This window comes from Ictidomys tridecemlineatus, chromosome 10 (genome assembly GCF_052094955.1).
Source record: "Ictidomys tridecemlineatus isolate mIctTri1 chromosome 10, mIctTri1.hap1, whole genome shotgun sequence".
NCBI classification, from domain to species: Eukaryota; Metazoa; Chordata; class Mammalia; order Rodentia; family Sciuridae; genus Ictidomys; species Ictidomys tridecemlineatus.
In genome coordinates, this window is record NC_135486.1 from 132127038 (window position 1) to 132154404 (window position 27367).

The 27367-nt window shown below is 51.2% G+C and overlaps 1 protein-coding gene across 8 annotated transcripts in view; it reads left to right on the forward strand.

Annotated features, from left to right (window-relative positions):
• The window catches only part of Syt17 (synaptotagmin 17), a 59425-nt gene that overhangs the window by 22157 nt on the left and 9901 nt on the right, over window positions 1-27367 (forward strand). For all 8 annotated transcript variants that reach the window (XM_078024291.1, XM_078024290.1, XM_078024292.1 and 5 more), the window contains 2 exons: window positions 11723-11843; window positions 13316-13471. In XM_078024291.1, coding sequence (XP_077880417.1) covers window positions 11723-11843; window positions 13316-13471 — 277 coding nt within the window. The remainder of the gene's footprint in view (window positions 1-11722; window positions 11844-13315; window positions 13472-27367) is intronic.

The window sequence follows — 27367 nt, forward strand, 5'->3', positions numbered from 1 at the left end:
TTCCTCCACGTGAGGGTGAGGCGAGGACCTGCCGTCGACAGAGCAGACCCTCCCGGACACCAAATCCGCCCGCGCCTTGATCTTGGGCTTCTCAGCCTGCAGAACCGTGAGCAGCACGTTTCTTTCTTTCTTTTGGTTGAAGGACACAATGTCTTGACTTATTCATTTTTATGTGGTGCTGAGGATCGAACCCAGGGCCTCACCTGTTCGAGGCAAGTGCTCCACCACTGAGCCCCAGCCCCAGCCCCGGCCCCGGAGCAGCACATTTCCGTTGTACATCAACTGCCCAGCTTCTGATGCGTCTGTGGCAGCAGCTCAAGTGCACCAAGGCCCGGGGAAGTGTTCTCGTGTCCGCAGCTTACTCTGAAATGCATTCACAGCAGTGATGGATACACAGAGATGCAGTAAAGCAGATATGTTTAAAAATAATAACAGAGTCGTTAATGTCAATAGCTGTTCCTCATGGAACCCCGCAAGGTACCCAATGGCGTTAGGAGTTTTGCTGGCTGTGGATGAGAGATGGGGACACTCTGGACTCCGTGGAAGGTGGAGGTGGCAAGTGGTCAGCTTTGGGTTGCAGTTGGAGGCAGAGTCTTGAGGACCGGGTCCAGCTCTCAGACACCGTAGAGCGGGCTGTCCACTACCTCTTTTTTTATCTTTATTTATTTTTATGTGGTGCTGAGGATTGAACCCAGTACCTCGCATATGTGAGGCAAACACTCTACCACTGAACCACAATCCCAGCCCCTGTCCGCTACCTCTTGACCAAGCATTAGCATCTCCCAGAGCACAGACAGAGGAGGTTCCCAGACCTCAGCCTTACTGATTCTGATTTCCTAATTCTTGAATGTGCTGCCCACAGATCTGCATTCTAGCCAATATGCTAGAAGATTCTAATGCAGGCGAGCTCTGAACTTCATTCTGAGCATGCTGGGTGGTGGTGGAGGGTGGAAAGAGTTTGGCCATCAGAGCAGAATAGAACAGGGCAGAGTTTTAAGCTTGGCTCTGCCACTTACTGGTTGGATGGGAGGTGGTTTAGTGAAATGGCCTAGCTGGTACCGTGCCCATGCCATGCCAGTGCCTGGTGTACAGAGCACAGCCAAGGTTCGGCTGCCATTTTGGTGGTGTTCCACGGAACCCTTCTGCACTTGTAAGTTCATGGAGCATGATTCTTGAGTCTTGTCCGGGTCTAGTATCTTGTGTAACAAAACCAGAATTGCCTGCTGAGGAGGAATGTTTCATTTGGTCCCAGAAGAAGAAAATGTGTTTAGTGGAAAATGATATTTGCCAATGGGAGTGCTGGGTATTTATGTTTCTGCAAATTGCATTCACCTGAGATTTGCCCTGTCCAGAATAGACCCTGGTAGACCTTTGCTGCCTAGGGTTCTGGATCCTGTGTATCGAATCACTCATAGTTTCAGATTATGGATTTGGATTTTCCAACGTATTACCTATAATCAGCATCCTGTTTTATAGCACGGAACATTCTGTTGGATGGAAATGAAATGTGAGGGGCTGGGGCTGGGGCTCATGGTAGAGTGTGCTTGCCTCGCATGCATGAAGTCCTGGGTTCGATCCTCAGCACCACATTAAAATAATAAATAAAAATATTGTGTCCATCTACAACTAAAAAAAAAAAATGTAATGTGAGACCCAAATGTAACTTTGAATTTCCTAATAGCCTTATTAAAAGAAAAAACAACTAAATTTATTTGAACACTTTTATTGAATCCAGTATAGTAAAACATCATCCTTTCCACCTGGAACCTATAAAAAATTATCAGTCTGAGCTTCCGCATTGCCATATCATACTAAAATGTCAAACCCATGGTCTCTGTGACGCTTTGAGCGTGTCTTGATGCTTGTTGAGGAGGGTTATAGGACCTCCCCGCAGGGTCCACGTGACGATTAGTCAGGGACATAAAGGTGGGCACTGAGAACGCTGCCTGGTGCCCCTGAGCGCTCAGGCGGGCAGCAGCGCCATCCCAGGGTCCTTCTGGGAACTGGATGAGCTAATGCACGCGACACGCTCAGAAAGTGTTTGCTGCTGTGGTCACAGTGCGTTGGTCTCACGGGCATGTTAGGGGGTTCCTAGGTGTCAAGCAGTGAGGGCTTGGTGTCTAGCCCAGGTGACGTTTAGAACCTGGAGTCTGGAGACATGTCCTCTGTGGGCGCTCCCTGGACACCCATGGCTCTGCACCTGGTGCCCCCCAGCACCCGGCTTCACGTGGGGTTTCTGTTCATGGAATGAGTGGCCAAGAAGAGCTCATCCTCAGAGGTAAGGAGCATATGGAGAGGCCACAGGCCGCCACGGGTGGACAGGGAGTGGGAGGAGTTTGGTCTGGAATGTTCCGTCTGCCTGGTGCCTCATTTGAAAATGGTTTAAGGCCAGATGGAAGGCAGCTGGGGTGGGACGAGCCTCCTAGACCAGGTCACGGATCTCACCTCTTATTCTGAGGGGAACTGGAGCCATTTAAAGATAAAAAACAGAGGCGACACCCCCGGTCAGGGTGGACTTTGCATGAGGTGGTTCTACAGGTGGGGTCTTCCCGTGGTGCTCGTGGCATCCTGGGTGGGTCGTGGTGTTGTGGGGTGTCCCACGATGGCAGGACGTTGGACAGCACCCTTGGCCTCCACCTGTAAACGGCTCCCTCTCCCGGAGCTGCCAGAGGCAGGGTGACTCCTAATAGGGTGTGAGAGGTGTCCAGGAGTGACGTCGAGTGGCTGTGGCAGGCTCCCAGTGGGTGAGTGTCAGGAGTTGGAAAGGACATTGAGGGAGGAGGGTTGTGGGGTCCTGGGGCCCTCGGTCAGCTGGCTCAGGTCTCCCAGGAGCCGGAGGGGCTGGTGAGGATGGGCAGGTGGCCGTGATTAGTTCAGCTTGGGGTGCAGGTTATCGAAGGTCACCGTGGAGCACCCCGGGGGAGATTTCCAGGGACCTAAAGGTCCCTCCAGAGTCCCACTCGATCCCCTGACAGTGTCAGTATTTCTAAGGCACACGTGACAAACACCAGTTCCCAGGCTCTGCCCTGAAGGATGACTGAACGGGTTCCCAGAGGTCCCAGGAGTCTGCCTTTTACAAGGTCCCTGGAGGACTGTCACGATGGGGGCAATTTGGAAACACAGAACCTTGGTCCCCTGCTTGGTCGGCTGGTGTCATCTCACTCTTCACCTGAAGGGTCACCTGTTGGCTTCTCCCCAAGTTCCTCCCCCACGGGCATTGCTGGAGGGCACCACCATCCACATCCCATACCCAGGGGCAAATCACGTCACTCCGCAGCCACCTCAGATCCCTTCCACTCCAGCCAGGCCCAGGCCACCGTCACCTCCCACCTGGAACTCCGTGACGCTGTCCTCAGGGGCTCACCTTTGTTGACCCCTGTTGGCCCTTGTATCAGTCAGCTTTCTGTTACTATAATAAAAAAAAAAAAACAAGAAAATCAACTTAAAAAGAGAAAAGGTTTATTTTGGTTTGCGATTTTCCCACCTTGATTGCCCTATGGATTTGTGGGTGTGGTGGCACATCATGGCAGAAAAAGAAAACACTCTTCTGGCCAAAGAACAAAAGAGAAAGAGACCATGGTCCCACAATGCCTTTCAAAGACACATCCCTAATGACCCAATGACCTCCCGCTAGGCCCCACCTCTTAAAATGTCCAGCACCTCCCAATAGTGTCAAGCTGGAGATGGAGACTTGAACATTCCAGATCCAAACTGGAGCCTCCTGGAGCCGCAGCTCTGCCTTTCTACCTCAGTACCATTTCCTCCAGGGAGGCTCCCACGCAGCGCTTACTCATGACACACCACCGTGCTAATTAAACAACTGCATAATTAATGCAGCCTGATAGTTAATCAGGAAAGCATTGTGTACTCTCAAGACCTCTGTTCCATGGCTCCCGCCTGTCTTGGTCACCACTGCATCCTTTGTCCTTGCCTTAGCCACCTGGTCAGTGGACAAGCATTGAGCGCCTACTGTGTGCTCGCTGTGTGCCTGGCTAGTTCTCTGTAAGTAGCTGGGCTGGACATGCTCTGTTAAAGAGGTCTTGGTGAGTGAGAGCCTGGTCTCACTGGGAAACCCAAGTTCAGATAGCATCGGGCTCTCTCTCTGCAGGTGCTGGAGTGGCTGCTGAGCCCACAGCATAGACTCTCAGAGGCCAAAGGGTGACCTGCTCTCCAGCTTTCCTGGAAGATTTGGCTTCACATATGAGGTATAACTAGACATCCATGCACCCACAGTTGGCGAGGTTCTGTTCTAGCAGAGGGGCTGAAATGTCTGTTTCGGTGATCATAAAGTCCAAACCACAGACGAAAACCGTGGACACACGTATTGTGTTAACATTATGAACTTCTGTCCACCAGAAACCATGATAAAGAAACTCGAAAGGCCAGCCACGCTGGGAGAGGACGTTTGCCCTGCGCGGGGTTAGTTGGCCAGGGCTATAGGTCACCTCTGCTGGGATCCTATTTCCAACATTCTGCATGGAGGGGGAGCCATAAGTCACCCCATAACTACACATAGCTGCTGAATAATTGGTGTCCACAATACTTTAAAGCCTGATTGTAAATTAATAAGAGAAAAACACATACCTAATAGACAAATGGGCAAAAAGAATTGGAGGGGATTTTCGCAGAAGGGAGAGGGTGGATAACTGACAAACATGGGTAGGGGCTCACCCTCCTTAGGAGGGTTTTGCGTTTTTAAACTAAACCCACAATCAGGTATCCTTAGAACAAGGACAACCTAAAAGCCGGCCAATAACAGACAAATATAATCCAGTTTGAAATCGATTGTCTCCTCGGCCACGCCGTGGCCACCTAGAGGACTCTGAACTTACCCAGAGAGTCAGACAATCACGGTTCCTGAGCCAAAAAGGAGATACTCTTGTCCCCCTGGATCGAGTTTCGCTTTGCTTGATGGAAGTTAACAGGGTCTACCATGGTCAGAATACGTGAAATGGAGGATTCTAGAAAGAATTCATAAATGTTAAATACCTTTTATTGTAATGAATTGTTCTAATTGTTCTGTTTTATGATCATCATGATGGATCCCTTGCTGTGCCTAATGTAGAAATCAAACTACAGCATGGGTATGAACATATAGGCCCAGAGTATACATGAGGCTCTACAGTATCTGTGACCTGGAGGGTCTTGGAACACACCCCTCAGATAAGGGGAAAAGGGGACTCCTGCGCAGTTAACTCCAAATCTGCCCAGATTTTCTATCTGAGAAATGCAATCAAAGCATGTGGTAGCATTTTGCAGCTGTATATTTTAGCAGTGACACGGATCCCGCATGCATTTGCTAAAATGTAAGCAGTCAGTGCTGGTCACCGGGTGGGGAGACTTCTGTGCTCCCCTCTGCTGGTGTTTAAAGTTCAGCCGTTTTCTAGCAATCAGTCTGGCAATTCACATCAAGTGGCAGGAAAAAAGACCTTGATTCTTCCTTGAGCCAGTGATCCCATGCTTGGATTTTATGAGGATGTGACCTAGAAGAAAGAAAATGCCTACGTGTCCAGTTGAAGCCATTAAAAACAGCCAGGCACAGTGGTGCACGCCTGTGATCCTAGAGGCTCAGGAGGCTGAGACAGGAGGATGGCGAGTTCAAAGCCAGCCTCAGCAACTTAGCGAGGCGCGAAGCAACTCAGTGAGACCCTGTCTCTAAATAAAATACAAAATAGGGCTGGGGATGGGGCTCAGTGGTGGAGTGCCCCTGAGTTCAATCCTGGAACCAAAAAAAAAAAAAAAGAAAGAAATAACCCCAGTGTGTAGCCATAGGAAAGTGGTTACAATCTGTTACAGTATTTCAGCCTCATGGAATGTTACGTGTGGACATTAAAAATGACACTTACCATGTCTCCGTCGTCAGATGCCAAGTGGGGCTATATGTTTAAGTTTTTAAGAAAGGGAATTGAAGAATTTGCCCGTGTTATGGAGGCAGCATTGACAGTGGCTGGGGGCGGGGGACTTTTAGAGAGGGGAACAGAAAGAAAAGAGAGCATTCGGTGGAATGTGTAAGATGCTGGGATTGTGGTTGGATTTTGCTTTTAAAAAAGATCCATTCTTACATAAGGTTGTCTGTGCAGTAAATTAAGAGACAAAAGACGAACCAGGTGGCGGTGGGGCGGGCGCAGCTGAGTTTGGGCTGCTTAGAAGTTGTGTGCACGCAGACGAATCCCCCTGCCAGGTCAGGGCCAGCCAAAGGGCCATTTAGAAGCACTTCAGAGAGGGCCGTCAGGAGGAGAGCGGGCTCTTGTCTTCCCCAGAGAATGTCTTTTGTCCCAGATGGTTTTCTTTGATTTCCTCTTTATTGATGAGGGCATGTGCATTTAGAGGCTGCAGGGAGAGAGGCTTTTTGTCTGCAGTGCTTGCTGGGGAGCTTTCTGGAAGGCTTCGGGCCTATTTTGGTTCTCCCCAGCCCACCCCACGTGCTTTGACCAAATTCAGCTCATCAGACTCTTACAAGAAAGGAGCGATGTTCATGTGTGACATGGCCTCAGAAAGAGAAGAGGTAGAAGTGACATCCGTCACCCAGTCCCTTCTCCTGTCTCAGGTTCGACTGTCTTGAACTCAGATAGGGCAGGTGACAGGATGTCTTGCTGAGGTCCCCTCTGGGACCGTGGTATGGCAACAGCTCGGCTTGGGGTCATCTGGATCGACGTGGTTCCGGGTGCTGTAAACGCAGGCACTCCTTGACTTGTGCGGAGGTGCACACCTGCAACCCCAGTGGCTTGGGAGGCTGAGGCAGGAGGATCGCAAGTTCAAAGCCAGCCTCAGCAACAATGAGGCACTAAGCAGTTCAGTGAGACCCTGCTTCTAAATAAAATATAAAATAGGGCTTTGAACATGGCTCAGTGAGCGAGTACCCCTGAGTTCAATCCCGATTTAAAAAAAAAAAAAAAAAGGATTTATTCTGCTTCTATAATTGGCATCTTAAGTGTCTCCAAGGGTCCATGTAATGAAGACTTGTTCCCCTGAGTGGCACTGTTGGGAAGTGGCAGAGCCTTTAAGAGCTGGGGCCTAGGAAGTCTTCAGGTCATTGGAGGTGTGCCGTTGAAAGGGAGAATGAGACCCTAACCCCATCCTCTTCCTCTCCTTCACCTCCTGGCCATGAAGTGAATAACGGGTTTGCTCCACCATGTACTCCCACCATGATGTGCTGCCTCACCACAGCCCCAAAGCAAAGGAGCCAGCAGATCATGGACTGAAAGTTCTGAAACTGTGAATCAAAATAAACCTTTCTTCTTTATAAGTTGATTATCTCAGGTATGTTGTTGCAGTGAGGGAAAGCTGACCATTGCACCATCTAACCTACCAAACATCCCAGCTCAGCAACACAGCACACTCCTCGTTTCTCCTTTGATCATGTGGCTGATTGGGAGCTGAGCTCACTGCCACAGCCCGAGCATTGCAAGACCACATATCACTAGGCCAGGGAAAGATCGAAAGTCAAAGGATGGTTTCTACTGAGTGGCGATTCCTTTCATGTCACTGTAAAGTGGAAATAGATCATGAGTCGAACCATCACAAGGTGGATCATCTACAGTGGCAGGCAGATGGGCGCCATCCTGGCCTTTAGGGAGAGCAAGAAAATATCAGCAAAGAACAAAGTATCATGAAGGAAATAAAACAGAGTGATGTGATAGACACAGGGGCTGTTTGTAGTGGGACGGCCACGGAAAGCTTAGATGAGAAGGTGACATTCGGCCTGAGATTCCCAGGAAACAGCAGGAGCAAGCCTTGGAGTGATCTTGTGTTCTCAAAAAACAGAAGGAAGACGTGGTTGGTGGATGGGTTCTGCCAACTCGTTTAGGTCCTTCTGATGGGTAGTTCTCAGCCAGGTGATTTTGCCCTCAGGGGACATTGCAATGCCCGGAGACATTTGAGGTTGTCTCAGGAGTGGGGAGGGTATGCCACTGGCTCCCAGCTGGTGGACGCTGGGGACCTACTGTCCTACAGTGCACAGGACAGTCCTCCACGGTGAAGAAGGACGCCTTGCAAGTGTCAGAAGTGCCGAGGGGGGCGGATCCCGCTGCAGACCAGGCCGAGAGCTCTAGATTTTAAGAGCGATGGAGGATTTTAAAGAGGGAGAAGAGCGAAAGGCATGGTTCTGTTTTCTTTTATAGAGTGTGCCACTGAATTATTTCAGCTCCGGCATCCAACATTATTGTACTAAGTTTGATTAAGGGAAAGGGGACTTCAGGAACGAGATCCTTCCAGAACAAGCATCCACTCTCCTTGGGATGGCGAGGCCCACTTCCTGGGAGGATTATCCTATGGGAAGGAAGCGGAAGGAGGGGAACCGTAGCTCAGCATTTCCAGGTTCTGGCTGGGAGCTGGTGCTTTGGCCTCTTGGGGTCTGAAGAAGGTTCAGGACAAGTTCCACTGAGGCAGGGAAGGGTCTTTTCAGAAATTGTTTGCAGAAGAGTTCAAGTTTGGTTCCTGTTAACAATTCGCTTGGCCAGAGTTGTGTCCAAGAGAGAAACCTGAAGGAGCTCAGGATTCATGGGTTTGGTTCAGTATTTCTCAACCCGGGCACTACGAATATTTGCAGTCAGATCATTCTTCATTGAGGCAAGAGGAAGCTGTCTGCACCTTGTAGGATGTTTAGCAGTATCCTTGACATCTTCCCACCAGACCAGATGCCAGTGGCATCCTTATCCCAAGTTGTGGCCATCAAAACCGTGGTGACATTGTCAAACATCTCTGAAGAAGATGGGGAAAGGGCAAAATCACCCCGAGTTGGTGCAGTTTTAATCCACCAGTACTTTACGGGCATCTGCAAAGGGCACCATTAACTCCATGATCTGTCTTGGGGGCCATGGGTTGGGGAGCTTCTGGATGAGGTGGCCCTGCTTTCGGTTCCCATATTTGAAGTTCTTTATCCACTGGCTACTGGTCAGCTTTTAAATGTAGTATCAGATACTTCCGCAAGGGAAGAGGAATTAAAAAGACTCTGGCTCCAGGAAACTTTGGGGGACATTTTTGCCTTCTGGTTTTTAGAACTGCAGTTGGTTTTGGCTTTTGGTTTTGTTTCTCAGGTGCTGGGGAAGGAAGCCAGGGCCTCAAGCGTGCTAGGCATGAGCTACAGTTTCTGATGCCCACGTGGGCTGCTGCTGATCTTGTGTGCTGCGCCTTCTGGGGCAGATGTTAAAGTGGGGGACTCTGCACTTTCTCCAGGTCTGGGTTAAAATAAAGACCTTGAGGCCCCAATTCCTACCTTATGCCATTCAAAATAGTAACAGTTCTCAACTGTCAATCTCAGCAAGGTCCTCGTGTCTCAATGATTCCTTCATTGTTATTACTGAAATATCCACTCCTTTCCCTCCCAAATATATTTCTGTTATTTGAAGTGGAGGTGGAGGAACTCACCTGCTTCTGGGGGGTCCAGAGCACACACCTGTTCTGCCTAAGGGGAAACCAGCATTCTTTCCCACTTACCCACACAAACCGAGAATGCAAAGAGGGGTGATGTTATTTGTAAGGAGATTCTTAATTCATCTTAAAAATCTTAAGTTATTAAGCATCGTTGGATATATACAAGTCACTTCGGGCTTTTTGTGGTGAGATTGGGAAGTTCAGGAGCAGAATTCGCATGGAAGCCCTTTGCTGTAACATTTCTCAGCAATAGAATAAACCTGACCAAATCCTACGTACCTTTCAAGGCCTGGCCCAAGTACCTCCTTCTGCATGAAGCCCTTTCTGTCTCCGCCCCTTTGGGGAATAGGCTGTACTTCAGTCTTCCTGGGTCTGGTTCCTGTAGCCCGTTAACACATAAGCCCTATAATTTTTTTTTAATTGAGGTGAAATTCATATAAACATAAATTCAGCCATTTCAAAGTATGTGATTCAGCGACATTGAGTCCACACCCCATGGTGTGCCGCCATCACCTCGAATTCCAGAACATTCTATCACCAAAGGAGACCCTGTGCCCGTGAAGCAGTCACGCTGCTTTGCCCACTGCTCCCAGGTCCCAGCAGCTGCTCAGTCTGCTTCCTGTCCCTGTGGGTTTGCGGGTCTGGGTGGAGTCCTACCAAATGTGATCTTTTGTGTCTGGCATCTTGGACTGAGCGTGACCTCGAGGTTCACCCACATTGTAGCATCTGTCGGCGCCCCGTTCCTCGTCGTATCTGAAGAGCACCCGTCACCTGGATGGACCATAAGTTGTTTTTCCCGATGGTGGACACCGGGCCTCTCCCCCTTGGGGCTGTGGTGAACGTTGGGGAGCGGGTTTTGGTGCGGCTGCGTGTTTTCTGCTCTGGGGGGGGGGTTACCTGTGAGTGGACTCGCTGGCCCGCGTGGGAGCTCCGTGTGCAACCCTTGCTGGAGCTGCCACAGTGGCTGACCACAGTGGCCGCGCCGTGTCGCATTGTCACCAGCAGAGTTACAACCTGGCCCGCACCTGCCACTTTCTGCTTTTGTGTAATTATTGATCTGTTTGCTGTGGCCTTTCTGATGGGGGTGCCACCTCTGGAGCTGTGGCTGTTCCCACGTTCCCCGCGCTCGCCCGGGGGCCAGTCTTGTCGACGTAGGTTATGGAATGAATGTTGGTTTCGCGGATCAGCAGACCCTCTGACGGGGCTCAGCGAGCGTCCTCTCTGTCTTCCACCAGCTGTCCCCTGACTCCAGACATGGGTCTTGTGCAAATTGATGGCTCCCGTCCCGCAGGAGAAAGAGGATCCAGGCCGACGCTTGGCCAGAAGACACGCCATCCCGTGCTCGGGGTGGGGACAGCAAGGGCGAAGCTTGTGTCCTCCGGGGGAAGGAGGAGGGAAAGGGCTTTGCTAGAAAGATCTGAGACTCTTTCTAGGAGATCAGTGGCTGCCAGAGACCCTGGGGACGCGTGGGCAGCTGCCTTGCTGATGGGGTGTCGGGCCCAGGAAGGAGAGCCGCCCGGTCCATCCAGGAAAGGCCTGTAGGTGCTGAGGGCCTAGGAGATGGCCTTTCCTCCTCCTCCTGAGTCCTGTGAGGGTGGCCTTGGGGGTGGCCTAGGGGGACAGCGCTGGGCAGCTTGCTCTGGCTCTGATGGACGTCTCTCGCATCAGCTCTTCCTGGCCTTTCCTCTGTCCCTTAAACACACCGAGTTCATTCCTTCCTCCGCCACCAGCCCTGACCCTCGCTGTCCCCTCTGCTTGGTGAGCCCCTCCCTGCCTCCCCGGCCTCAGTCCTTCATTTGGGGCCGTCCCCCAGCCTCACCTCTCAGAGAGAGTTGGTCTCCCTGCCAAAATGGCAGCCTGAGCCTATGCCCCACCGTCCCGCAGCTTCCTTGGGTCTGAAGGCCAGTCCTACCACTTTCGTGCTGTGTGGCCTTGGACATGCTACTTAACCCCTCTGAGCCTCCGTTTCTTCATCTGTTCAGTCAGTAAATAAACTAACTCCTCGGGGACTCATTATGAAGATTAAATTTGCTATGACATACAGAGAGCACTCAGCCTAATACGTGACATCTTGCATTTTTTAAATTATCCAAACTTTTGTTGTTAAAATTGTGGTTGCTGCTGTTAAGGGCTCTCAGGGCAGAAGAAAACATTCTGTGATGGACTGGAGAAAATAATTGGAGGCAGAATCTAAAAGAAGTCAACGAGACAGGCACCCACTGTCAACGGATCCACCCACAGCTACTCATTTAGAAGCTGCTGGAATCCGTCTCTTGCATGGTGGGTGCAAAAGGAATGAGAGAGGAAAAGGAAAAAAAAGCGACTTTCTCACCATTTTCTTTCTCTGCAGAATGAAGTGGAGCTGGGGGAGCTGCTCCTGTCTCTGAATTACCTCCCGAGTGCCGGGAGACTGAATGTGGACATCATCCGAGCCAAGCAGCTTCTTCAGACCGATGTGAGCCAAGGCTCAGGTACACTCAGATCTACCGTTCCCCCTCCCAAATTCTTTAAGGGGACATCTGTGTTTGTTTGGGGGACCTGATTTTTCTGCATCCTGTGTTCTCTTGATAAGGCCTTGGGAGAGTGGATAGCATTCAGAATTAGGATGCTAGTTCAAGAAGGAAAATAAATGATCAAACATCTCTTAGGATGAAGCAGGTACTTGATACTATCTTGGGAGCCCTATTTGAACTGAGGAGTGGACTGTGACCAGGTGTGAACACTCCTGAAAAATCTAGATTGTCTTTGAACACACAAAGCCCCAAGGAGGTTGCTCGCCTTCTCAAAACTGTGCCTGCAATAGAGACACCATGCTCTAGGTGGCGGTAGTGTGTAAGGACTTTGTATTCCAATCCACCAGCATATGGTGGGCACAGCCTGGTTGTTTCTTTTTTCACCCCCAGCTCATTCCATGTGTAGCATAAACCTTTATACACCCCAGCTTTGAGAGGGCTATGTGTTAATTGAAAGGACTACGTGTTAAGTGTCTACAGCAAAAGCAACTCAAACATGACCTTTAATGAACTGGAACAGGTGTTGGGACATTTGTATGTAGCTTCTCCCATGACAGCAAAAGGTGTTCTTGTGAAAATAGCCACGGTCCCTGGCACCTCTTAAGTTCAGTGTTTTCTCTAAATGCAATAAACAAAATAAATTATGTTTGCAATAAGGTGACAACTGAGTCTAGAAGACACATTGTAAAACAGGGGACTTCAAGGGAACTGGTGGAAGGGATGGTGTGAGGTTTGGAGAGTTTCAGACTCATCCCAGTGGGAGAGAGACGGTGTGATGAATGAGTAAAAAGGTTCAGGAGTCAAACTTCCTGGAACCAAATCTCAGTTCCGCTGCATACGGATGATGTGGTCTTGGGGGAAGTTTTTTAACTTCTCTAAATGCCTCGATGTCTCCATCTCAAAAGTTGGCGTAATAACAGTATTCATCTCATTGCATTGAGAGCTTAAATAAGTGTTAAATTAGTTAATGTGCATGAGTCCCTATAAAATGATCGAAGGATGATATTTATAATTCGTTAATCTCTTTTCTCCTATGGATGGGCTGTGAGCTCCCTGGCGTGATAAATTTGTCAGCAAAGATCCAGGGTAACCTCTGAGCCTGGTTTTAACTCTACTGGTGTGAGCTTGAGCAAATCATTTGTTCTGTGGAGTCCTCAGCTTTCTTACCTTAAAATGAGCTCCGTGACTGAAACCTGGGGGAAGTTGGTAAATGTTAGATACCTGAGGAAGAAGGACAAGGATGAGCAGATAAGGAATGGATGGGGAAATGGTGCGTGGATGATAGAAGAGATGGATGGATGGATGGATGGATGGGAAATTAATCAATGAAAGAGAGGTCTGGACTGGTGGAGGGGGTGGTCCTAGTGGAGGGGTGAGTGGATTCGTTTCCATGGTCTTCAACATTCTCTGATGCTGTGTCCAAATCTCAGACCCATTTGTGAAAATCCAGCTGGTGCACGGACTCAAGCTCGTGAAAACCAAGAAGACATCCTTCTTAAGAGGCACCATTGACCCTTTCTACAATGAGTCCTTTAGCTTCAAGGTTCCCCAAGAAGAACTGGAAAATGCCAGCCTCGTGTTCACAGGTAGGTGGCCCCCTAGACCTCGAGGAAGCCCAGGTGAGGCCCGTCCCACCCCTTCCTGTCCCAGAGTCGAAAGGCATCTGGAGCGAGTTGTGTTTAGGAACGTCGTGTCGGATGTTCAGCCAGCTGAGTGTGTGAATCCACTGACCGTCTGTGAACTTGGGCAAGACCGTGGAGCCGTGTAACACAATTGTTCTGTGTTACAAATCTGACTCCAGAGCTAGATTTCCTGGAACTGCCACATGATAACTCAGATCTTTGACGGGTCACTTGACTCCTCTGAGCTTCCGTTTTCTCACTGGGGACAGTAATGGTGCTTGTATCGTAAGATTCTTGTGATGAATAAGTAGCTAATGACCACAGAACAGAACCTGGTACATAATAAGTGCTCACTGTGTGGAATCTTTGATGATGATGATGATGATGATGATGATGATGATGATGATGATGATTCAAGTTCCTTAGTCTAATAGGGGTACGTATAAGAAAATAGAGTCAATAATTCAGAGAGGAGGATTTTGAAAGCATTCCCGGAGGATAGAATGTTTAAGTAAAGGCATCATCTGCCACTGTCCTGTAGAGTTCAGTCTGATTTTTTCCAGGGTGTGATTTAGTCTTGTTTCCAGGGTGTAGTAGTCGCACTGTAGCTTACATCAACAATCACCGTTCCTGTGCTCGGGAGCTTAGTCAGAGTCTTGCTGAGTGGCTCTGACTGAGCATCTCTGACAAGGCGGCAGTCAGGGAGTTGGCTGGGGCTGCAGGCTCATCTGAAGGCCTAACCCGGGAAGCTCTGTTTTCTTTTTTATTGTTGTTATTTGTTTATTTATTTATTGGTGCACCATAATCGTGTGTGTGGTTGGATTCATCGTGAGGGTCTGTGCTCGAGCGCTCTCTCTCGTAGTTGATGGCAGGACTCAGTTCCCTGCAGGCTGTTGGACTGGGGGTCTCAATCCCTTCCCGGTGGTTGGCCAGTGATCTTCCTCGATTCCTTGCGGTGTGGACTGCTCCATGGGGCAGTTCACAGCATGGCAGATGGCTTCCATTGTGGTGGTCAAGTGAAGGAGCGACAGAGGGAAAGGAGGAATCTTTTGTCATCTGATACTGGAAGTAACATACTGTCACTCTCGCCCGGTTCTATTCATTGGAGCAACTCACTGGGTCCAGCCCACATTCAGGAGGAAGGGATTTCACAAGGGTAAAAATGGTGTGAGGTAGGGATCCGCTGGAGCTGTCTCAGAAGCCGCGCACACATGAGGTCATATTCAGTGAAAGTCACAGCATCGTTCCGTGTGTGCTTATCACGTCCCTATGTCATGGATAACATTCACCATGACCCGCCCTGTCAGTCAGTCACTATCATCGTCCTCGGGTTACAGGTCTAGTGACTCAGGCTACGCAGCCCACCCAAGCCCTCAAGCTCTGGTGTTGCCAGCTCGACAGGTCAAAGGTCTGCGTTTCCTCCAGCACCTGGTAGGGCTGGTATTGGGGACCCGATGTCACCCCTTGAGGAATCCTGCTCTGGGGCAAATGGAAGCTCTCTGCTTAGATCTAGTCTAGAATCCCTGGCCCCAGGTCTCCCACGAGCTCAGGGCTGAAGAACCCTCGTGCAAGGCTCCCTCTGCACGAGCTGGTTACACTTCCTATATTGCCCGTGTCCATTCTCGGAGACCCCCCATGGGCCTCTTGACTCTGGACCTTCTCAGGGCCTGTGGCCTGCCCTGTGCAGGTCTCACGATCCTCACTGGTGCAGCCTGAGACAGCTGCTGTTACAGACCAGGGCCGCCCCCTCCAAGGTGTCAGGCCCAGACAGATCAGTGACTGTCCAGTCCCTGAGTGGCAGGCGAGCAGGCCGAGGGAGTGAGGTTGAACCAAAACGCAGATCAAGGCGTGAATATCTATTTCCAACCTGGACTGGAATAAAAGACTTCCCGTGGCCTGCTTGGGACAAAGAGGGGACCTCAGAGGGCCCTGGGAGCCCCGACACTTCCATATTTCACCTAAAATTTTCCTACAAAAGCAGCACATGTTTGTTACATTGAGTGACATGACAGAAAGGTGTACAAGGACCAGGGACCAGAAGATCAGGGGTTGAGTGCACAGGCCGGAGAGCCAGCCTGGGTCCCAACTTTGCCACTCAGTCACCTTGGTGGCCCTTGGCCAGTCTGTGTGCTTAGGTTTTGCCCATCTGTGAAACGGGAATAACAAGGACCCCTCTAAGGATCACTAGGTAGATCCACAGGATCAGCACACACACAGTGCAGGGCGCTGTCCCTAGCACAGACTGAGCACTCTCACAACTTTTTTACGGGGAACTGGAGATTGAACTCAGGGACGCTTAACCACCGAGCCACATCCTGGTCCTTTTTTATATTTTATTTTGAAACAGGGCCTCACTAAGTTGCTGAGGCTGGCTTTGCAATCCTCCTGCCTCAGCCTCCTGAGGGACAGAGTCTCACTGAGTTGCTCAGGGCCTCACTAAGTTGCCGAGGCTGGCTCTGAACTCGCCATCCTCCTGCCTCAGCCTCCAGAGCTGCTGGGATGACAGGTGTGCACCACTGTGCCCGACATATGTAAATACATATGTAAATACATATGTAAATGTATTTTTAAGGCACCCAGATATTTCCGATGTTCAGTCAGGGTTTGGAGGCACAGTGTGAGTAGGAATCACGGCTGGCTGGCATTTTATATACAGGCCACTGGCTGGGATAGTAGAGGAAATGGGGGTGCAGCCTGTAGAAATCCAGGCAAAGCTGCCGCTCTCCTGAATGCAAATCCACAAGATTCTCACTTGCTTTATTTGTCAGCAGAGAAAGCTGCGCTGTCACCTCCAGGCTGAGGATCTCAAACCCAGCCCCCTTGTGTGTTTCCAAACACTTCATCACAAAAGTCAGGTTGATCTGCAATTTAAGCATTTGCCAAGAATCCCCAATACAAACCCGCAATTAGCTGCTGGGCTGGGCTTTCTGAATAGTTCCCTTCCCCTATGGAGGAGGGTTCTTCCCCTGCAACTTTCAATTAGGTGATTTCTGCAACTGAAGGTTGTTTTGTTTTGTTTAAAGGAAGACAGAAAAGAAAAGAAAGGGGAGTAATTACTTTTTGACTCCTGAGATAGCAACGTGTGGTCCAGAGTCCTTCTGGGAAATGCAGGAAGGTTTACAGAACCCAAGGAAAGTGGAGCTGGCCCCGGAGGTCTTTGGGCCACTTTGGAAGGAAGAAAGGGAGGGAGGGAGGGAAGGAAGGAGAAGGAGGAAAGAAAGAAACTGAATGGTGATACTTTAAAATATTAGAAATGGAATTGTCATGTGATGTAGCGATTCTGTGTCTAGGTATATGTGCAAAGGAATTCAAAGCACGGACAGATATTTGTACACCAATGTTCACAGCAGCATTATTCACAGTAACTCAATGGGGCAAAATACCCAAGTGTCCAAGCAGGAATGAATGGATAAAGAAACTGTGGTCTGTCCATACAGTAGAATATTACTCAGCCTTAAAAAAGAAGGAAAATTCGTTACCTGCCCCAACATGGATAAACATTGACGATGGGCAGTCATTAAAGGACTCACAGTGCATGATTTCATCTATTTGAAGTACGCAGAGTAGTCACAATGGTAGAGAATAGAATGAAGGTCCTTAGGGAATGGGAGGGGAGGCATAGGGAGTTACTGCTTATTGAGTACACAGTTTCAGTTTGGGAAGATCCCCCCCAAAAAAAAACCCAGGTAGGAGCCAAATGAACCTTTCTTCTTAATAAATTCCCCAGCCTCAGGTATTTTGTTATAGCAACAGAAAATGGGACAAAGACTTTTAAAAATTCCTGATGACCAAGCCCCAGCCCATAGTAACAGAACCAGCCTGGGTCTCTGCTTTTGTTTTGCTCTTTGGGGAGCATCTGTATTTGTCAGAGCTGGCCAGATAGCTCTCTTATGCAGGCTGGGCTGGCCAGCCTTGGCCTAGATGGCTCTGCCTCCCTCCCAGCTTGCTGTCTGTTTGGAGGCCTCCCAGGCCCCACTGTGAGAGCAAGTTCCAAGGCACCTGGTCTGTTTTCCATAATTACTTGGCTCTCTGCAGCTGGAGCATCAAATTGGTTAATTGAATCTGCTGGGGCAATGAGATGGGTGGGGAGACGCAGCAGGAACAGCTGAGAGGCCTGGAAGGCAGGGCTGGCCCTGGACCAGTGGGCACCAGAGGACACGTTTGAAAAGCAGGACCCTGGAGAAGCTGAGGATACCCAGCAGAGGAGACAGGATATCCTGTCTGAGAGGGGCCCAGCCTTTCTGAGATGGAGGCCGTGGGCTTGTTCTAAGACACAGATGTCCCTCACAGTCCTGGCCCTGCCTCGGCCCAGCCGCCACCTCCTCTCTGCAGACTTCCATAAGTCTTTACCCTCTGCCTTATGCCCTGACCCCGTGGGCACAGCTTTGCCTCCTCGAGAGAGGGTTGCAGGCCCATCATCATATGGATCACAGCGGGTTACGATTTGGTTCAGATTTCGCCTCCCACCTGGCAAGCCCTTGACCTTGGGTAAATGATACCCCTTTGGGGAGCCCCAAGTTCTTCCTCTGTCATGAGCGTCCAGCCTCAGTCCTTCATAGCATAAGCTCTAGATCGCGCCCTGTACATAGTTAGTGCTCCATAACCTGCTGACGGGATGCTCCTGATGCTGCTGGGAATAGATGGACCCTACCCAGAGGGACGGCCCCTGGAGTTGTGCAGACCTGGGTTTGGATCTGGGCCCCCTGTCAACCAGCTAGGTGACCTCAAGCAAGTGACTCCACCTTTCTGAGTGCCAGCTTCCTCTTGATTCAAATATAGTAAATCGTGCCTCTTATGGGAATTAGAGACAAGTCAGCATATGGGCCCATCCAGTGCAGAAATGGATGCTTGGAAAATCCTGTCTGCCGTTTTAATCATCACAGTGTGAGAGAGTCGAAATGCTGGCACCCGGGTGGTGGACAGCTCGGCCCAGCTGCCTGTGCCCGCCTCTCCAGCGTCTCCCTCACCTAATCGCCAGCACCCCAAAGCTGCCAGCTGGTGCCGTGTCCAGCAGCCATGGACGGATGCTAGATCTGTGCCAACCCGGCCGCAGGACCAGACCAGTTTGTGCTTCCTGCTGTTCCCTGGGATTGACAGATGGGAGACAGGTCACAGCAAGAGCTGGCCTTGCCGCTGAGCTGCAGACCTGGTCACGGGGAGTGAGTGGAGGAAGACCAAAGGCCATGCTCTCTAACCAGAGGCCATGAAGGTGCACCCCTGGGAGCCAGAGTGTGGGGATGATTACAAAGCGAGGAGATTGAGAAGGGACCATGAACTTGTGCATGAACTTCAAGCTGCTCACAAGCTGATTTCACACCAGATGGTATCACGTGGGCTTTCAGAACTGAGCTACAGGTAGTCCCTAACCCAGATCCTAAACTGGGCCCTAGGGGACACCTCAGAGGGGCAGACGTGAGCAGCACTGCCTAGGCTTGGCAAACAGAGTTGACACTGCAGTCACAGTCTGCAGACGGCAGATGAGAACCTGTGGTCAGGACCTAACCTGGTCAGCTGCTGACACATCGATGCATGCTGCAGGATTTAAACAAGACACGGAAGTCTCATAATGTTCAAAATGACAAGGATACAATTTGAAATGACTTGGTTTATGAGGACTGGGGAAATCTGACAAATTCTTAGAGAAATTAGGATGGACAGATACCAACTGCAAGGTGGCCTAGATATGGGAACAATCAGACTTTAAAGCATGGATGATAACCATGCTCCAAAAGGTACGGCAAACCCTCTTGAGAACAATAGTAAATAGGGAATTTCAGCACAGAGTAGTAGTTTATTTATTTATTTATTTTTTAAGACCAAATGGAATTTTTTTTTCCCCAATTGGAAATTTTATAACGGAAGAAGCACAATAACTGAAATAAAATACTCACTGGGTGGGCCGAATGACAGAATGATGATGATAGAGGAAAAAGAGAGTGAGCTGGAAGAGAGATTGAGAGAAATTATGCAGCTTGGGCCACAGAGAAAAGAAAACTGGGACCCAGGAAGAGAGATCCAGAGGCCTAACTTCCACCATGTGAATCTTGGAAAGAGAGAAGAGAACAGAAGCGGGCGAGGGCAACTGACCCTGGAGGAACTCAGGTGGCTTCCTTACCAGGTTGCTGGGACCCCATCTCAGCCACACCACCACAGTTCTTCCCTTCCCAGAAGGCATTAGCAACCCCTGGGGACACTGTATGGCCCTGTGGCTAACGTCGGCCAGACGTGGCTTCTGTGTGTCTATGAAGACATAGCTTTACCTCTCTGATCTTCCATTTTCTTATCCAAACAGTGGCAACAGTGGTACTTATGTCCACCGTAAACCTCCTGTGCCCTCATTATCCTCATTTAGCAAACATATAAGGTCAATCTGTGTTGTGGCCATTTTTCAGTTGGAGAAACTGAAGCTCAGAGAGGGAAAATGCGATGGGTTCAGCCCTTGCAGTCGGAGACAGCAGTGCCCACAAGACTTTTCCTCATCTCAGGTACGAGCCACAGGTTCAAGTTCAGGAGGCTCATAGGACTGTCTCCATCAGCCTCCCAGCTCCCAGTCATCCGCCCCTGGTGGAGTTATTACTTATTACTGTCACCTCCTCCTGGCCACCCCGTGTGACCACACAGAGCATGCTCACCGAGTCTTGGTGTCTGGCACTTGACATGGTCCAGTCACACTCTGTCCAAGTGTCTTTCCTTCCGCCTCCAGCCCCGCCTCCGGAGGTCTGCTAATACCTTTAGTCATCAGTTTCTCTGGTCTTAGAACTAAAGCCGTGTGGCCCTAGAGTCCCATCGTATGTCACATTGCCAGGATGACCTGCCACCAAAGCCCTGCAGCACGCAGACTCTCCTCTGTGGCAGGACATTCCAGGGGGGAGAGGTCACTCTCAGAGGCCCAGGACAGAGGCCAGACCTCTCTTGGGGCAAGGAGAATTCCTCCCTCTGCAGGAATTTATCAAACTGGGACTTACTAAAGTCCCTCAGCTGGCCAGTGGTGGAGTGGTCAACTAACGCTGGTTGGTTCCTCAGCTCCTCTCTCTGAACCTCTACGCGGGTGACGTGCGTGAGCATCCCCTGGGGATCTTGTTAGGAGGCAGATACTGGCCCTGTAAGTCGGGAGCGGCCCCTGAACTTCTGACAGCAAGACCCGGGGGAACCCATTTTGAACAGCAAGGAGACCCTCTCTGTTTCTCCCAGGGGACCCCCAGATGGCCAGAGCAGGGAGACCACGTGAGTCTGCAGAATTAGCAGGGCAGGTCCAGCAGACCCTGAGGGAAAAGAGTTTTGTGGTCCCCCTCAGTTCACTGAGGAGCCTTTGTAGCGGTTTGACCAGGGAATGAACATGATCTTGAGTGAAAAGCATCATCCCTGATGTTAGCCGGGGCTTGCAGGAGAGCAAGGGAGGACGGTGGCAGAAGGATTCTTCCGGAAAGCGACTGCGTTGGGCCAGGAGAGAGGTGACAGTGGCTTGGACCAGGCAGGCGGCAGAAGGGCTTCAGAGAAGCAGCTGAGTGGACTGTAATTTTGGAGGTGGAGCCGGTGGAACGTGTGGGTGGGGTAGACGGGGAGGCCCATTCCCTGGGCCAAGCCCCTGAGCTGGGCCCAGTCTGGGCTTCCTGTCTAGATCCTGGCTCCCGCCCTGCAGGCTGCAGTGGGGACAGCAGGGAAGGAAGTGTGTGCTCTTCTCAGCCCGGCGCTTGGTGTATCTGAGGGCTCCGTGGATTGGGGGCATCGGTCGATCCTACAAGTGGGCAGAGGCCAGACCTCCTGCCAGCAGTCAGCAGATGGAAGTGCAAACCTGTCACCCCGGGGCTCTCCTGGCAGAGCCCTGAGCCCCGGTGGCACCTGCCTCTCAGCTTCTCCTTGAGGCTGCCCAAGTTGGCCCAGGTGGTGAGACTTGGCGGGATCATCTGGGAGCCCGAGGCAGCCTCTGAAGACCAGACCAGCTGCCGGAGCCTCTGGGGGTTTGTGTCCCACTCAAAGAAATGGCTGTTGCATGACTTGATGCCTTTGGATGGAGCCTTATTGCAGACGTATCCCTGTGGGGTGTGGGGGACCGAGGAGCGAAGGATTTATCCAACCACACGTGTCCCTGCAGGGCCCCAGCTGGGCCGGACGGGCAGGAAGCCAGCAGAGGCCAGGCTTCCTTGCCGTGGGCAAGCGACAGCTCGGGCTCGGCCAGCGCCCGGGTAAGGCTTGTGGGGGATGACGTCAGACACCCGGAGCATGTTTCTAGACGTCCCCGGCCGTCACCTGGTCCTGACTTCAGCCACCCAGCCAGCGCTGTCGTCAGCAGCTTGACCTTTCCAAGCGCAGGGCCTGCAGGGTGCCAGCCGCAGCGTGAGCTGACATTTCAAGGAAACCTTTTGCTCTAGCGAAACTAGCTTTGGCTTAGCAATCAGAAAGCTGGATTCCCAGAGCTTAGCAGCTGCCTCATTTTGAACAAGACCTTTTCATGCCTTTAACTCTATTCTTCATCTATCAGATGTGAATAAAAATCCCTCTCAGGGTTGTTCGTGCCATATTTGACCATAATAATAGCAAACTCGCATCTAGTGCTTCCTACGGAGCCAGGCACCGCTCCAAGTGTCGGGCACGAAATAGCTCATCCCGTCCTCATGGCAACACTGTAACACTGAGGCCGTGTTTGTTACCATTTTGTGGGTGAAGAGACCCGGCAATGAGAGCCTCCGGAGTGCCTTGTCCCAGTTCCTGAAGGCAGGATTCAAACCCAGGTCGTCTGGACCAGAATCTGGGCACCCAGATGACTACTCCCTCAAACATGTGGACAGCCCTTTGACCCTGAAGAGCTGCATTTGTTATTGAAACAAGAGCAGAAAGATAGAAATGATACATCCTTTCCTGGTGCTGGCATTCAGGTTGGGGTAAGACAGTTGATAACCACCTAACTAATCCTAGAGTAAGGCATCAGAGAGGGCCTGGAGAAGGACTTTAAATTGCATAATATGAGCTGAGAAAGGGCCAGCTATGCAAAAATAAGGGGAAAGAACATCTAAATAGAGGAAATGGAAAGTGCAAAGGCCCTGGGGTAGAATAGGCTGGTTTTGGTCAAAGAAGTGGAAGAAGGTCAGACTGGCCAGAAGGTAGTTGAAGAAGAGAGTAAACTGTGCAATGAGGCCAGAGCCTTGGGTCAGGGCCATGGTAAGGGGGGTAGGTGGTACGAGTTTATCAGACACCTACTGTATGCCCAAGGCTGTGAGGCACTGGGGAACAGATGTGGCTCCTGGCTCTGTGAAGGACGGGGTAAGATGACATGCATGCAGGGACTTAGCACATAGCAGATGCTCCGTGGGTGTAATTTTCTCTCTTTTCCAGTTTATAAGTCATTATGAAAACTTCTCTGGGTTTCTGCCTCCCCCTTATTAGAGCAGCACAGAATGTGGTTGGCTTATCATAATGAGCTGGAAATCATAATTAGAGCGAGCTTGAAGCGGGGGCCCGACTAAGCAGGCAGGTGGGCAGAGTCGGCAGAGCCGGCGGCGGGTGAGAGAGCACAGCCTCCCTCCGCCTTCCTGAGCAGGCGCGCCCCACCTCCAGGGTACAGGCTTTGGAGCCTAACTGCTGGTCACCCCTTTAAGATGCCGGGTTACAGACCAGGCCCATGACCAGGACAGTGTCTTCTGACTTGGTGACCAAAGTGGACCTGAGGTTCTGCTGTGGGGTCCCGTTCTGCTGGACCTATTGGGGCTGCGAAGGCAGCTGGTGGGTGAATTGGAGGGTGGGTTCCTCTTCTGTCTTGGTTCAAGGTCACCCTTGGCCTCTTGGTGGCCTCTTTGGTAATGAGGGGACCAGGACATTTAATGCCTGCCAGGATTGCCTTTAATAAAATGAGAGCCCCCAGCCTCGTTATGAGAAGTGTCCCCAAGCCCAGTGAGGCCCTAGGGCGTCGGAGGGCCGTGGCAGACCGCGCCTTCCTAAGTTGTCCAGCGTGGCTGGGAGAAGGAAGCCCAGCAGGGTCGCGGGAAAGGCCTGACTTGGAGGCAAGGAGTTCGTCGGCAGCTCTTTGTCCCCGTGAATCGTAAGCACCAGCCTCTGTGAAAGGTCACTATCCTCCAGTCACTGTCCCCAGGCCTGTGGGAGCACTAATGACCCACCCAGTAGGTCCCCGTGGCCGTACCCGCTGACCCTCATGGCAACCCTGTAACCTGAAGGCGCTGTGTTACCATTTTGCGCAGGAGAGATCCAGGCAGTGAGAGGGGCGGGCCTTGTCCCAGGTCCTGAAGGCAGGACTCAAACCCAGGATTCCTCCCCATTTTACAGGGGAAGAAACTAGCAGAGGGGGCTCGAAGGACGGCTGGGAAATGCAGTCCTTCCTTGAGTCCATAGAGCCTGGTGAGCAGTCGCTGGGACCACACACAGCGGACTTTGCCCTTAACCAGCTGGCTGTGCCGCCTCCCTGCGCACCGTTCACTGCTGAGTGCATCCTCAGGTCAACACTGAGGGGCACCTGCTGATTTATGAAAGCAGTTGGACCCAGGTTCTCCACGGGGATGGCACGGTGCCCCGAGGGATCACGGCCGTGCCTGGAGGCCCTTTAGCGCACAACTTGGCCTCCTCCTGGGATCTAGTGGGGAGAGGCCAGCTGTGTGCTGCATGCCCCCCAGTGCCCAGCCGCCCCTCACAGCAGAGGAGGAGCAGCACAAAGGGCATCGGCACCCAGGCCGAGGCACCCCGAGGTCGAATGGTGGGATTGTATGGTCTCCTGGAGCGTGGGGGACCATGACGTCCCTGGGGAACTGAGAAGGGCAGGTCAGGTTGGGCACGGAGCCCGCTGGCCCGTGTTCTGCACCTGTCTGGGGTTCATGTACCCTCCACACGGTACTGTCACCTCCCTGCGTTCCCACTGGGCCCTCTTCAGCAGCTCAGTGGGACAGATGAAGGGTAGAGCATGCGAGGTCCCAGGCGCATCTTCACGGCTTCCGGGTCTCCAACCTTGAAGATGGTGGACGCGGAGACAGCGTGTTCTGCAGACGGGAAGGTGAACCGGGGTTTTCAAAATCAGGCCTCCGCCCTCCCCCACCGGTGGCTTACGGGTGCTTGTCATGTGCACGTAGTGACCTGAAGGGGCCTCGTGGGCAGGGGGAGCACTGGCAGCTCTTTAATCCTATTCTAAAAGATGCATTTTTCACATACTATATCACACTCCACTAAGTCAATGAGATGAGGGAGAATTTATGTCATCAGTCCTGTTGCTGAAGAGTGAGTGGATTCTGGGGTGTGTGTGTGTGTGTGTGTGTGTGTGTGTGTGTGTGTGTTTAGACACTGTTGGATTGAACCTCCTGGCACATATTTCTTGGCCAGTGTGTCCAAATGGTCCTGGAGCTAAAATCCCAGCAGTGGATTTTTAAGTCCCTGGGTTGTGTCAGGCCTATGTATCTTTCCATTTTGATAGCCATTGTCCATTTGCAGTCTAAAAAAAAAAAATCCTGACACCATTTTTACTCTTTTGTGTCTTGAATTGTGCGTAAATTTTCACCAGATTAAGAAGCAGAACATTCCCAGAAATTCCCTCCGATCCCCTTTCCATGGCCACTCCTTCCCCTGTATTCCTAGCACCTAGCACCTAGCACTCCTGCTCTTGGGGTCGTGTTTCGGCTTGTGTCTATGCCAGGCTGTTCATTCCAACAAAGCACACCCAGAACACCCCGGCAAAGGTGTCTGTATCCATCCTAAGAGTAGGGTGATTTGTAAACACACTAGAATGTGCCCGTCAACGTAAACATCATTTCTTTCAAGGAGTCGTGGGGGATGTTGCGTGAGCCAAGCAGCCAGGTTGGGAGCAGGGACTTAGGACATGAAGTCATCAGGACCCAATTTCAGACCCCAGCTTTGCCACCAGGCCTCTGGCTGGGTCCCAGCCTCGCCTCCACCTCTCACTAGGATCTGACACCTGGCCTTGCACCAGGCTTCAGGACAGACGCTGCAGTGACCCACACCATAGGTTAAGGAGTAGACTCCACTTGGGGGCAAGGAACAATGACCGAGGACAGGCCCTGGCAAGACAGGCAGAGGCTTGACTTCCACCTGCCATCCCTCGAGAGCTGTGACCCGGCCAGGCACTGTGACCCAGGACTTTGTGTCTGTCCTGCCGCCACTTTATGGGCAGGCAGCCTGTTGGTGGGACACCTCCAGTCTGGGCGGGATGCCAGAAGCCAGAGACATCTTTCTCCAGTAGAGGGAAGCCCCCCCCACCCCAGAGGCCAGGGGCACTGGTCCTAGATGGACCATGGTCCAACAGTCCTTCCTGAGCTTCAGGGGTCACTTTTGAACAGTTCTGCTCATTGCACTTACGCCCTGAGCCTCAGTCTCCTTATCTCAAAAATGAGAGACCATTCAAACCCTGGCAGGTGGCCTGGAGGGTGAGACAAGATCTGGCGGGCACGGGGGTCAGAGGACTGCCACTGTGCTTTAAGCAATGTCACTGCTATTCAGAACAAGTCTCTTTTGAAACTACCCCAGGGTATGCCTCACATTTAAAGAAAACATAAGTTAACTGTGGCAGAACTTTTCATCCTTGGAAGCGAGTGACATGTTTCGTGAAGGTTTGGGTCTTGGAAAGCTAAGTGATTCCACAGATGGAGCTCGGGAATGCCTCCTCCCACCCCCCTTAATCAGAAATAAGGCTGTTTTCTCTGGGTATTTTAAGGGGGTTCTATTCCCCATCTAAATGTTTGCATGAGGGGCCTTACCTTAGACCAGGAGATCTGAAATCTGGCTGTGTGTTAGGGCCAACCCAGGAGAACTTTTTAAGAAATACTGACGCCTGAGTACCACCTCCGGAGGTCACCACAGCGGGCCATGGATATCCCTTTCTCCACCATAAAGTTTAAAGAACTCCCCAGTGATTATAGAGTATGCTTGAGCTACGAATCAATGTCAGAGGTTGGCTGGAGCAGATTACGGGATCTCCTCCCCACAGTCTCCGATTGAGCAGGTCTGGGTAGGCCTGAGAGTTTGCATTTCTGACAGGTCCCTGGGTGCTGCTGATGCTGCAGGTCTGGGAGCCCACTTTGAGAACCTATATCAAGCTACAGCTTATAGGCCAAATCTGGCCCACTCCCTGTTGTATACATAAAGTTTTATTGAAACCTAGCCACACCTGTTCGTAGACATACTGTCTGTAGCTGCCTTCTGCTACAACAGCCAATTTGAGAACTTGCGACAGAGACCTCAGGTGCTCCTCAGGGCCTCAGATACTTGGTATCTGTCCTTTGATGGAAAAAGTGTGTCCACTCTGGCCTAAAGTACACTCAGCACTCTTGCTATCCTTTATCCCCTCCACCCAGGGGAGAATTGCCTTCTCTGATTGGGAAGAGGGTGAGCACCTAGGTGGAGGTCCCTGGTCCTCGGCTGGGTGGGGTTGCAGTGTTAGAAGTCCCCACCCGTCACAGGCAGCATTTTCTGTCACTGTTAGGGCTCCACCCTACAGGGACAAGATCTGCACCGTAGCAGTCAGAGAAGTTTAATCCAAGGAAAGAGCAGATGTCAGGGTCCTTGTTCTTTCCAAAAACCAGCTAGGCCATCAGGTCAGCTGACAGTCCTGCTCTTGCATCTAACTTGGCTGAACCTGAGAGTCACCTGGGAGCATTTTAAAAATACCTGGCACAAGTTCCCCATTCTTACACCAACCAACAGGACCTTTGGAGCTGCTGGGGGGGTAAAGCCGGGCACTGAGGAGAGATGATTCAGAGCTTCAACAGGTATCTTGTAACTAGCTCTGGAGACATTTGCAGGGAACAGTTCCCCAGTGCCGCCGTGCCAGCAGATCTGAAACAAATGTGCAAAGACGGTCCCCGTTCGGATGTTTAAATTGTGGCTGTTCATGTAAAAACAAGCACATGGCTT